Here is a 13120-nt window from a genome sequence, read left to right as displayed (position 1 = left end):
ACTCCAAAGGCCAGACAGAGTAATTTACAGATAATGCATCCAGTGTCTTGCCATGCAGGGAAATCTAAATGCATCTGAATGATAAAACAAACTGGGGCAGACCTTTATTATGGAAAAAGTCAGGCAATGTGGCACCATCTTGCACCTAGAGCACTAAAAAGCAAGCATAACACTGGAATTTGAAAAATGGAAGTTAGTAGTTTCTAACAGTGATCTATGCCCTAAATACAGCTAATAAAGAATTTGAAAGTGGCTTGGAGGAAGGCTTACCTCCTATGTCACTGTTATGGAAGTTTAAGTAACTCAAAGCAGTAGCTTTCCCTCCCCACCAAACTGACATCTTGGTTAACACGCTGGAAAATGCTAAGGAAGTGAAGTTTTGACACCCAAATAAGCTGGACTTGAAAGAAGGTTCTCCCAGACAAGCAGTCTCATGAACACTGATGCAAATGAAAGGAGACAGAAGCCTGGTAGTCAGGAGAAGCAGCTCTGGTGGCATGACAGAGGGAGTGTCAGTGTTAATGGGGTCTGTAGACATAAATCCCACAGAGAAACAGAGAAACTAAAAAGTGATTCCCTAAAAATAACATTCATACTTGCACTGCTGCTTTCAAAATGGCTGGATAAAGCAGCTTGAATTTATGCTACATACATTGAAACAAATCCAGTCAGCTTTACAACAGAAAGGTTCAGGATAATGCGCACGAGGTCCACACTGCAAGAAGGAATGGGGAACACTTATTTCAAGCTCAGAGAAAGTGCATTAAAAACCTTTTGCTAGAACTGAAACATCTCTTCTGCTTATATTCAGAGCCTGATAGAAATATTGCCATCACGACGACGAGGCAAAGAAACAGCCTGCAAAAACACAGAAGAGGTGTCACTTGGTCTTCAGCTTCTGAATGGCCAAAGAAACAAGCAAAGCAGTAGCAGGAGAAGAAAAATAACCCTCCACTCTTCAACATACAGATAAGAAAAATTTGGTTAAGAGTAAATCAATTCAACTGTATTCACAAATAAAGACCTCATCTTTTCAGTTTCGTGGAAGTGGCAAGACTCACACTGATCCAGGATCCAGTCTCTGGAAACAGTTTGTAATAATTTGATAAAGTGAGATAAGTAGAGAGATGAAAGCTAAAAACTCCTGCTTTTTAGTGCCATGTCTATGCAGAGCAGATAGGAAGAATTAAAGACGAGAATGGCTGCAGACAGCTCTACAGTTTAGTTGTTTAGCAAGAGACACCCATTCATTTGCAGAATGCATCATGTTTAGGACTTGCAAAATTTACAGACGTAGCACATAGAATGTTAAATGTGCACTGAATCTGTCTTCCAGAAGAACCATCAAATACTTTGACAGGCAATAGCAGATTACTGTTCAATTTGTTGATACTTTGCATCATATAGAAGGTTATTAAAATCAGCCAAGTATAAGAAGAACTCACTTTTTCTGATCATTTTGTAGCAACTTAAAATTGCAAGAAATCTGCTGTTAACTATGGCTCTGAGTTTCTCAATACCTAGGACTTGATTAAGATGTTTCGAAGTGGGATGCAAAAATCAGTTGCAATGTAATACAGGATTACCAAAGGCACATGGGAACATGTTGAAGAGTGGAGAGTTATTTTTCTTCTCCTGCTTTGCTTGCTTCTTTGGCCGTTCAGAAGCTAAAGACCAGGTGACACCTCTTCTCTGTTTTTGCAGGCTGTTTCTTCGCATCATCGCCGTGACGGCAGGAGAAACAACAAAAAACCTTGAAGAAACTGCAACAGCTTTCAGAAAGGAGACCACAGTAGCACAGATAGAGAGAAGGTGATCTAGAGCAAAGACTCTGGGCTCTTTCGCCACCTGCATTTATTCATGTTTCAGTTACCAAGCCCACTAACATACTGAACACCAGAAAGGATGAATCAGAAGAGACTTCCTATTTGTGCAGCTGTGTCAGTCCTTCTCTTGAAGGATAGATCACACTACCCATTTCTGTGAAAGGGGCAACAAGATCAGCCTAGAAGATGGGTGTCATCACTGCTGACCCTAATCCAGAGGGATTCCACAGAGACCCAGTGGAAGAGAACGTGGGTATTCAGAAAGGCAGCAGATAAGCAGCAATAGTTAGGTATCCAAACAAAAGTCCTACAGTAAGTCACAGATATCTCTATAAAACTCTGAAGCAAAGTACTGGTCATCTAAGTAATAATAAACTAAGCCACACCTAAAAGAAAGTTCTGCAAAGCTGGGTGCAAACAGAAGTTGTTATGCAGGAACACCATAGTGTATCCATTTCTGCAGAGCATAATGAGATGTCTATCTACAATTTAACATAATTTGCTATGTTAAAACACAGTTTATAAGCATTTATGTATACACATTTGATCGAGTACTAAGGACTAGATCTGGACTCCTCTCATTCTACTTCAGAAGCAGCACTACCAGGGAATTCCTTATAATGCACTAATTGCACAGTATGCATACAATGTCCTTCAAAAACAGTAAATACTTAAAAATCTAGTCATGTAAAAGTGTAGAACAGGTAAGAAATGCCAGATCTTGTTTAAAATGTTAAAAAGGTGTTAAATAGCTTCAAGTTTCAGTACATATGCACAAATCGATTCTTCACTTTCGAACATTGAAAGAGACAGCAGAAGATGGATCTCTAAAGCCATAGCCCAAAACCCTTCCAAGCTACATGGGACATCTAAGCTTTTAATTTGTGTGAACAGTACTTTTACTAGAAAACATACAAAGGAAACACATTTTATTAACATTTGCCTCTGTTTGCAACTCAGACTCCACTACTACTATATATTATTGTCTCTAAGATACACTTATTAAGTCAGAAAAAACATTCTTAGCAACACACAGGATCAATCAATGAACCCATCCACTCAAATTTAATGCTTAATACTGTAAGCTTTCCTAAATCAAGCTTATCCTAAATACAAGCTAACTAAAAGCACAGCACCAGGCAGCCTGGAAGCAGCTGCACACGCAAACAGCTGGGGCTGTGCAGCTGAGCTGTGCCAGCACTTCCCATTGGCAGCACCACGTCTGCAGGCAGGCCAATGCTCAACACACACAGCCCTCCATCCAGCTCCCCGCAGTGCATCTGTGGGTAATGCAGGAGATGTGCCCCCAGATGCAAAACAATCTGCCCTTGCTCTTAAGGCAGCTTTGGGACATTTGAGCTGGTTGCTACATGAATCGCAACCAGCAGCTTCACAGTCATTCATTATTATTTGTTAAGTATCTGCTAGTTTCATCTGAGTTTGGCACCCAGTGAAAAAAGTGCTATTAGAAGCCTGTAACTTGAAACACAGTCTTCAGGGTTCTCCAAAGTGTTAGCTGCAAGGGAAAATGCATTGTTAAGTAGCCCAGTAATTGCACAGAATACAGAAAGCAGCACAGTGTCCAGTTGAGGGCTGGAAGCATGTTAAGAGAGCTTGCAGCAAGCACAGCACACATGTAGTCATTAGCTGAACCATCTCAACATCATTTACTGTTCATATTCATGTTTTGTTTTGTTTTTTTTTCTCTAAAGAATCCATGGTGAAAAACAGACGAGTCTCCTCTCTCTGTGAACTAGTACCTGGCATAAATTGTTTTCCTCATCACAGCATATTCCTGGAAAACAGAGAAGTGACCATCAGCACTTCTTAAGCAGAGCTAGAGATTTTTACAACTTCTACAGACACAAAGGGCTTGGTGTAATGGAATTTAACTTACTAAAAAATGTCACCTATAGAGCAAACCTGTAGAAGGATACAGCACTGTGTGGATCATCCAGTGCTCTCCTTGGGTCAGTTTCCTAGAAGTCCTGGTTTTACATCTCTCAGGCAATCAGATTTCTACCAATTGCCTTACAATAGATTTGCAATGCAGACTTGCACTTGTGAAAACAATCTAGCCCTTATTTTCCATGTGATACTAAATTTACATTATGCTGAAAGTGATAAGCAATATATTGCAACTTCTGCATTAGCAAGGTGACTAACAGCCTGGAGAGCAGCACAAGAGCTCTGCTTTTTGGCATCCACTAAAGCATATGTAACAAACAGGGGTTATTTAGTAGACAGTCATTAAGTCCTTGTGCAATAAGGAAAAGGTGAGCTTTCCCCCACCAATAAGCTATGTTGCAAAGTTTCAGTGAGGAAAAAAAAAAGCAACAAAACACAACAACAACAAAAGTGCATAGAAGAAGATGGCCCAGTGGGAGAAAATACAGAAGCAGAATGCTTCGTAAGGAAAGAAAAACCAAAAACAGTTAAAAAGAAGTTCCCTTCCTGATCACTCTAACTTTTCATGATATGTTGATCATATTCAGGGCTCATCCATTTTATTTACTGACAAATTAATAACAACTTCAGCTTGAATCCTCCTTCAGCTCTCTACACTACGTAACAACTGCTCTGTTAAGTATCTGATCCCATTCAAGGCAAACTAATTGGAAACTATTTTCACTCCATTGCAGCGAAACTTCCTCCGAAGATGAATACCAAGAGTTCATTCTGAATCAAAGACTCTTATGCTACAACGTTACATGTTGCCCGATGCATTAAAACAAGTTAAAAATATTTGAAGCAATTTTGTCAAGTCCAAAAAACATTGGAGAACACAGTATGTCAAGCCAAAGCCAACTCAAATGATGGAAGGCTGCAAACATTAATTTACCTTGAAGTAGATCACAAAAGGTCAGAATAACTGCCAGACACAGTCAGCCTTCAAGTTAAGCTCAGGAAAGTGAACCTTGTCAATCCCCATGCAAGGAAAGTAAAATGATGTTCCCTTCCTCAGATCAAGTGTGTCTGCTCTACAGCCTCCTTTATTAAGTTGAAATGTTCTTCCTCGCATCTCAGAGCTGGTGGGTAAGATGTACAAGAGCAGGGGGAGGAAACTCAACTGACAGGGCAGAGATCATGAGACTAAGTACTCCAAGGTAGGTATATGTGAGGTGCTGTCTGGGAGAAACCCTGTAGAGGACAGATTTGCTATGGCAGGTCATCGGCCATTTGCACCGGGAGACCACAATAATACCTCAGGCAGGAGCAAAGTTGTCAGCATCAAGCCTGCTTCAGTGTCACCCATAATTTTGTTATCAAGAAAGCAGGAAAAAAAGCAGCGTGAGCTATCTGCCTAAGAAATGGAGAAGGAATGTTCCCGGTTTTGGCACCACATCCCATTCCTTCCTTGTGCATACTTGCAGTCACACCAAAGGGTAGCAGGCGCATGAGGGATCCCATGTCTGAAGATGAAAGCTCTCAGTTTATGATGCAGTTCAAGTATATGGATCAGTGCAGTTCAAGAAGGTTAAGCAACTTCAAGATCACTATGTGCTAAGTAAATAGTCATCAAGTGCAGATTTTAATTTTAACAGAAGGTTGTGCAGTGACATAACTAGCAGAGCCAAGACAATTCTAAAAAACAGTCACTAAAGGAGCAAAACCAGTAATGTTTTGGACAGTAACTGGTGAATAGTGTTAGAGACAGACTGACGATGAGTTGCTTTTTTCTTGCCTCCTCACAGCTCACACACAACACTACTGCCTGTCCTGGTCAGCCACCAGCTAACAACATACATCAAGACCAAACTCTTCTTTTGACAAATTTCCATTAAGGAAAACTCTCTTTACAGCATTCTCCCCACTCAGCTCGTTTTCACTACATCCTTCACATTTCAACCTCTAAGAAGTGCGTTTCTTTGGAGTTCTTTCCCAAGCCTGCTCAGAACATACCTGCTGGCAACAGTGCAAGTGTTGCCACTTATTGCACTAGCAATAAGTGAAGTTTTTCTACTTGCAAATCTGTGATGCTTTTTGAATCAACTGCTGGCACTGAGCACCCAAGATGGCTTGGGCCATACACACTGCTGAACACAGCAAGCAAGGGAATAGTCACTATAAGGTATTCAAAAGATTGACTCCATTCACAGAAAGGTTTTCTTTCTGAACACTTAGAAGTGTTTAACAGTACAATACGACAGACATCTTAAAAAGATGGTGAAATACTGATGTATTGTGAACTAGACCAAGAACTTTGTGGAGCAAATCTAGAAAGTCGAGTGTTTGTATATGATGCTTTTTGATTAACAGAACTGTGCAGCTCCATGAGAGGCAGTCCACAATCATTGAAAATAATTTTCAAAATCCTTTCTTCATTCTGTGACTTTAGACCTAATTCTGTGAGAACACAAAAGAGAATTTCCTTTTTGAGGGAAATCCTACAGGCATTCTACAAACAAATTTAGAGACTTTAACTGCTTGTTGTCCACTAATTTTTGTTGCTCAAACTGAGTTATAAGTTCAGAACATTGAGTTATAAGTTCAGAACATCTGGCTGTCTTTGTAACACCAGTCCAACCATGCGCACACACAAGAAAAATCACATCCAGGTCATCTGGTATTTACCATTCAAAAAGACCTATCAGCACTTCTCTTAAAACGGTGCTTATGCAACTTGCATTTTGTACACACATGTCACTCCTAATTAAATATATTTGAAGAGTGCAAGAAAGGATTCATCTGAACAGAATAAATGCAGCTGATCCTTAAAAACCCTCCCATTGTAACGGAGAGCTTCTAACCCTTTGCTAGAACCAGCAGGACGGTGATCACTGAAAACAAGGAAGGAACAGAAAACACACACACAGCTCATACAGTACAAAGAACTGTGATTATCCAGAGCTAAACAGCCATTCTTCCTTCAAGTGAAGGAAATGATCAAGCTCAGGTCTGCAGGACCATCATGAGTAAGTGTAAAGCTACCTGAAGAACCTGAAAGGGAAACATCCAAGTAGTTACAGCATTACAGTTTAAGAAGAAAAAACATACATGCCCATCTTATACATGGCAATATCTGAACCGACTGCAGAGACCACATGAGAAACTGTTGTCTAGCTAAAGCCTATTAGGATCTGAAAGCACTATTCTGATTTGCTTGATTATTCAGACTATCCTAATCCTGTAGCATATGCTACAGTGAACAAAGTATACATTTCAGTAGCTCAGCGTTGTCAAAAGAATGTTCTGAAAACCCAATATGAGTCATCTCACTTCAGAATCATTTAGGAAAGAAAGCAGAAAAATGTTTGGGTGAGGCCTAACAGTAATTATGTATTACAGGCAGCTCTACAAAAGTAGATGTACTTTTTTTTTCTTCCTAATTTGAAAAACTCTCCCAGCAGCCATCATTTTGGTGTTGAAAGCTTAAAGCAGTAGATTTGTCTGTCTTGTCAGCATCACACTCAAGTCCAAGGGAGAAAGATATTTCCAGACTGGTTCAGAAAGGGTTATGACCATTTTCAGGAAGTTTGTCACTTCATGCTTAAGAAAGCATTTGTTTCTCGAGCAAGATATTTGCAGATAACTTCCAGCAATTCAGTTTTTACTTAGGAAGATACCTGTGTTACGGTGTAGTAAGAAATGCAACTGCGTGCCCACATATGCAGCAAGCTATTACCCAGCTGCTGCAGTTAACCACCAAAAAGACTGTAGCTGCAACTTCAGTATTTGCAATTGCAAAGCTTCAGTACTCACATGGGTTACCCAAGCAGTGATATCTGTACAGCTGATTTACCCTGCTGCTACGTTGACAAGATTAGTGTATCAGAGGTATGATCAGACACTGCCGTGACATTCTTAAATGCAGGATGCTAACGAGCAGGGACAATTACTTCCAAACTAGAAGCCAGGATCTGATGCCATCTGAGTTCTAATAAGGATGTTCTTTACCATCTAAATATACACACAAAGATTTTTGTCTCTATAAAACAGTTTCATATGTCGTCTTACGACAGACATGAAAGTTACATACAGTGACATTTAAACTAATTTAAAGAGAACTGTATGCCCTATTTTTCTCAGCAAACTAGTAAAATAGTCATTAATAAGCCTGCTGAAGCTCTTTAGTGATTTAGTTATCATTATACTTAGCAGTTCACTACAATGGTACAAAATAGTTTGTGTACACTTCCTTCCAGATTACACTTTGTAGTGAAATGGTGCCACTAACAAATTCAGTGGAAATTTAACCTGCATTATTTTGGCTTAACTCTGCTATGACCTCTGAAAGAGAGCAGCTTTTACAGTTACCTGTATTATACACACAGACCATTTTAGGAAAGTCTAAGCAAAACAAGTAACACAGAAGACGGATCTTAAAGCTTTCATTATCCAACATCATTATGCTGAGAAACATGCTTTATAGTACACGACTCCCACTCCTGCTTATCGAAAAGCTCTACACACAAGGCTACATTTCTTCTTTTATCTTGACATACTACACATAAACTAATAAACTTGCATTAAATCTGCCCTAATAAAAGAGATGTAAATTACATAAAGAATTTTTCTGCATTATGGTTATACCTCGCTCTAGTAGGAAAATAATTTGTCTGCAAGAGACATAAGGAAACTAAATGACCCCATGCAAATATCGATTTTACATTTGTGATTGGAACACTGAAGTTACTCCCTTTTGCTTATATATAGCTATTTACTAGATGCTTACTAAAGAAACAATCCCTAGCATAAGCTCTTAAACTTGCACATCAACTCATTGCCCACATTCCTATGACTATGAACATTTGTTACCCTAATAGAGCTCACAGCTCTTTACAATGATCTTTGAGTAGTTTATCCAAAACAAAATAAAATTGGAGAAGCAGGAGGGAAATAACCACTCATATCCACAATAAATCTGTGTGCTTTGTTAAACAATGAATAAAATGACAAACAAAGAAACCACCTTTGTGGTTGAAACCCATGAAATCATACTTGCTTCAAGCTGAGGTAATACCCGGGTGAAGTAACAGCTACATGTTTCTCTCCTCGTTACCATTCAAAGATGCCTATAATGACAATCACTGGTATGGGTTGGGTATGCAATGCTAACAGTTTTAGAAGTACATATTCATAGAATCCTATCACAGAATGGCTTGGGTTAGAAGGAACCTAGAAGGAACCCTAGGATCATCCAATTCCAACCCCCCCATGCCCTGAGCAGGGTTGCCACCCAGTAGATTAGACTGTCAAGGGCTACATCCAACCTGCCCCAGTGATGCAACATCCACAACCTCTTGGGCAACCTGCCCCAGTGCCTCATCACCAGAATTAAACCCTAGTGTTCTCAGAAGAAAAAGAGGGACAACTGAAAATCATTCAGCAAGGCCTTTATCACTTATGTCTGTAATATTTGCGCTGTGGACAAGAACTTTTATTTTTTATATAGAGTTGTATATATCAGCCTGTAGGAAATTAACATGCAATCACATTTATTTTATTTATAAGCACATATGTGAAATGTAAGGAAGAAGTTTTTAACTCACTTATTTCACCAGCAACTTGGTCCAACTTTTCTTTCGACCGACTGATTAGAACCACTTTCATTCCACGTCTTGCCAACTGAAAAAACAAAGAACAGGAGACATAAGGACAGTCATACATCACTTCCAAATCAGCATACTAGTTATTGCAGGGATTGGTCAAATATTGTAACAATGACCAGCATTTTGAAGAGTTACAGTTTCCACACAGAGATACGGATGAGAAAAACAGGACAAGTACTTGCACACACTTCTTTCTTGATTTCCCTCATGGAAAACTTAGTATATTCTTTGTCATCTCATGCAGGTGAATAAGCACATGTATACAGCAGATAACCAACAGCAAGTATTTTACTGTCTTTCCACACTTCTGAAAGTCCCACCAAAGAAGCTACTATCTATAATTAAGCTCAAAATGCCCAGTTAAGATATCCACGGTCACTTCAACACCTGTGTTGCAAAATTACCCTTGCACTCAATGCCTCTTTCCTTTAGCAGCTTACTTAGGGAGAACCCAGGCTCTACTCTTCCTTTGCCTATTCATGGGTAATAAAGGTCAACTTAACTCACACAGTTCTTTTAAAGAAGTTATCTGTGTAAATTCAGCTGGGTCCACAACATATCCTGGTCATCAAGTCAGACCTAGTTCTGCATGCTTGTAATGGGATCTAACAATTTAACAGATCACAGAAAGACAGCTACATACCTGAATTACCCAGCAGTGGAAAATAAACAGTCTTTCTTTTGCAAATGCCTATTCCAATGAAAAGTAAAAACATGTATCCTATCGTTACAGGCAGCTAGCTTTCTGGAACAGTTTTTTTTTTTTTTTATAAAGTCAAGCAGTGGGCTTTGGAGATGGCAGGAAGAGAAGAAGGGATTAAGATAGCTTTCTCCCATTCCACAAGATCAAGAAAGCAAAGGCAAAAGGTTTACCTAAAAGTATCTCTGCCTGTGATATTGAGGACGACCTGACAATAATCTGCTTACTGTGAAACAGCTGAGGTACCAAGGGGCAGGAAAGCCCTACAGCTACTCCTCGTAGGTGCAGACTCTAGACTGCTGACACACAGCTTGCTTCTGTCAGCAGTGAGCTCTGGGCTCACAGATTGCTTTAAGCAGGTACCTCAGCTTACACAAAAATGCCAAACTGTACCAGTCCCAAAAACAGATCAAGTAAAGTCACATTGCTACATCAAATTAGCAGACTCCCAGCAAATCTGAGAACTTCCACAGTAAAAGCAACTTGAGAGAAATTGCTGCCATGTTGACACTGAAGAGTTGCGCTGAGAAGCTCATCTCAAATCTAGAAATGGAAACCAAATGGCAAGAAGAATCATCTAAGTACAGAGCATGAAAAATGTCTTAGAAACAACTTGTAACTAGGAGTGGGTATCAACTAAAAGAAATAATATGTCTTAGAAAAGATACAGTGCATACTGACTGATGTAACCTGATAGAGTTCTGCTGTGTCTGAATATTCACTGATAGAGGCCTAGTGAATTGAAAAAAATCACAGCTGTCCAAAGAGAAAAAATCATCCTCTGAGGTTCCAGTATAAGGAATGAGGAAGATCCAGTTACACCGTAAATAACTTGCCATTAAACTTGGATCTTTGGCCATGACCTCGTCAAGATGAAAACACCCAATGAGAGGACCTAAAAATAATCAGAAAAACTAATCTAGAGTAGCACAATGGGAAGATTCTCCTGCAGCAAAGGATTAATTGATGCAAGCAAAAGTCATCCTTCTAAATTGAGTTGGTGGATGTAGGTGTCTAATTTCCATAAATCCAATGTTAGTAACTACCACATTTTCCACTTTGATAGCAAAACATAGCTGCTTTTAAAACTCTTTCTCTCAAAGAATGGGTGTGATTGACAGCTCTCCCAAAAGCAGAGTTAGAGCTCTTGTTAGAGCAAGTACAGCAAGAGCAGTACTGAAGAGATGCAGATACACATCATCACGCACTCAACTGTATCACAACCTGTAGTTTATCATCCAAGACGAAATTTCTGCTGTTTGCTTTTACAAATCAGGAGTACAGCAACAATGGGGCAATAAATAGCTAGTCCTGAGTATATCCTTATTAAAAAACAAGGGAGAAAGAAAGCGTGTTCCTCTGGAACCAAAGGCAAGCATTACTTGGGCAGAGAAGAACACGTGCATTTGGCAGAGCACTGTTTATGAAGGGGTAGCCCCGTCATGAAAAGGATATCAATGCTGAGCAAGGAACAAAGATCTTGTTACTACAGGAATGAAAAGTGTAAAAGCAGCTTATTGCTTGGAAAATAAGGAAAGCAACCACAGCAGAATACAACCAGAGAATTCACTAATTTTTAACATTCTCCCACCAATAATCAGAGATGATACTGAACTTTTGAAGAGATCTCAACACTTGCATTTCTCACTTTAACTCCTCCAAAGAGAAAGAAATAATTTGCATGATTATATTCACAGCTGTGAGCACCCAAGCAGCTGTATATGCCAGCGACATTTATAGTAACCTGAAGGGAATTCCTGGTAGAAAGTCAAGCCTCTGCTAGCAGTCTTAGGAAGACAGACAAACCTGGAGTTAACTGAAAGATTGAGAAATCTTTTAAGGTATTTCATATTTCAACCTCTATTCACTTGATGTAATTAAACATCCATCCACCTGAACATTCAAAGGGGAAAGTACATCTTTTTTTATAGCTCAAGAATGGCTGCACCCTCTGGAGTGCTCTGTGCCCACAGTAACACCAGCAAAAAAAAAAAAAAAAAGCTGAAACAGCCCATGTTTCCCATCAGGGCCTCATACTTGCAAATCAGCTTTCCTACTAGCTGTACATGTAATAGGGATCTGCCAGCAGCACACATTTGTGTTCAAAGGCAGCCTAGCTCTCACAGACACCAGCAGAACATAAAGCAAAACTGTAGTTTCACTCACCTGATAACCTAACATACAGAGCCTGAAACCAACAACCCACAATGTTCAGGGGGCATCTCGCATATCAGAGGGCTTCCTCCCAGTAGCAGTATGCCCTGGGCACAACAACCTCCTTCCACTTGCTCTAGGCAGTTATTTAAGTGTTGCATAATTTGCTTCAGGGCCATGTAACTGGCATAATTTGGCATGTAGGAGCTGTCAGCCCTGCAGAAGAATCAGGTGCTCTTGACATCAGCCTCCCCCCTTAGTAGGGGTGGGTGCTCCTATCTGCAAAACAGCAAGGAGCCTAGGGGGAAGGACTGTATGTGCGGGGACACACTAGGATGGAAGGGGAATCTGAAGGGTGAGGACTACCCTCAATGAGGCCTGAACGCCCTGCAAAAAAGAAAACTCCTGAAAAGAGGACCCCTCACAGATCATTACCTCACACAATCGTGTCTTGGAGAAAACAAAAAATGAATACAAACAGGCTCACTTTGATACTGATGCTGGAGTTAAAAGTTATTTTTGCTATAAGTTGCTGCAGTCAGCAATATTTGTCATGATGTTCTCTGGGCGCATAGGCTAAACTGCCCCATACTAACAGGCACTTTCTCTCTCAAAACAATACACTGCAGTACCATGTGTGGAACCCGCATAATATGCATCAAGAGCAAAAGCACAGTAAAAGTGGTAGAGATAAAGCACCAGCTTCAGAGACTTGATAAACCATGGGGAATAATTGGAACACAGTGCAGGCAGCTAGAAATGCCATTTAGCCAGTGTCTGGAAATACCAAATGAAAATTCCAAGGCTTGGGGTAGGTGAAAATAATTACAGTAACTAAAAATGTTAAAAGTAAAAACTGAAGGACAAGGTGAGCGCTGAAGACAGAA

General features: G+C 39.9%; 1 protein-coding gene across 1 annotated transcript in view; it reads right to left on the bottom strand.

Annotated features, from left to right (window-relative positions):
* Positions 1 to 13120, bottom strand: part of HSD17B12 (hydroxysteroid 17-beta dehydrogenase 12) — a 74601-nt gene that overhangs the window by 37156 nt on the left and 24325 nt on the right. Inside the window, 1 exon segment of the mRNA XM_048948747.1 lies at positions 9320 to 9395. Within this exon segment, the coding sequence (XP_048804704.1) occupies positions 9320 to 9395 (76 nt within the window).

Source organism: Lagopus muta, chromosome 6, assembly GCF_023343835.1.
Source record: "Lagopus muta isolate bLagMut1 chromosome 6, bLagMut1 primary, whole genome shotgun sequence".
Classification (NCBI taxonomy): Eukaryota; Metazoa; Chordata; class Aves; order Galliformes; family Phasianidae; genus Lagopus; species Lagopus muta.
The sequence above is the reverse complement of the archived record's forward strand: the minus strand, read 5'-3'. Positions and strand labels throughout refer to the sequence as shown.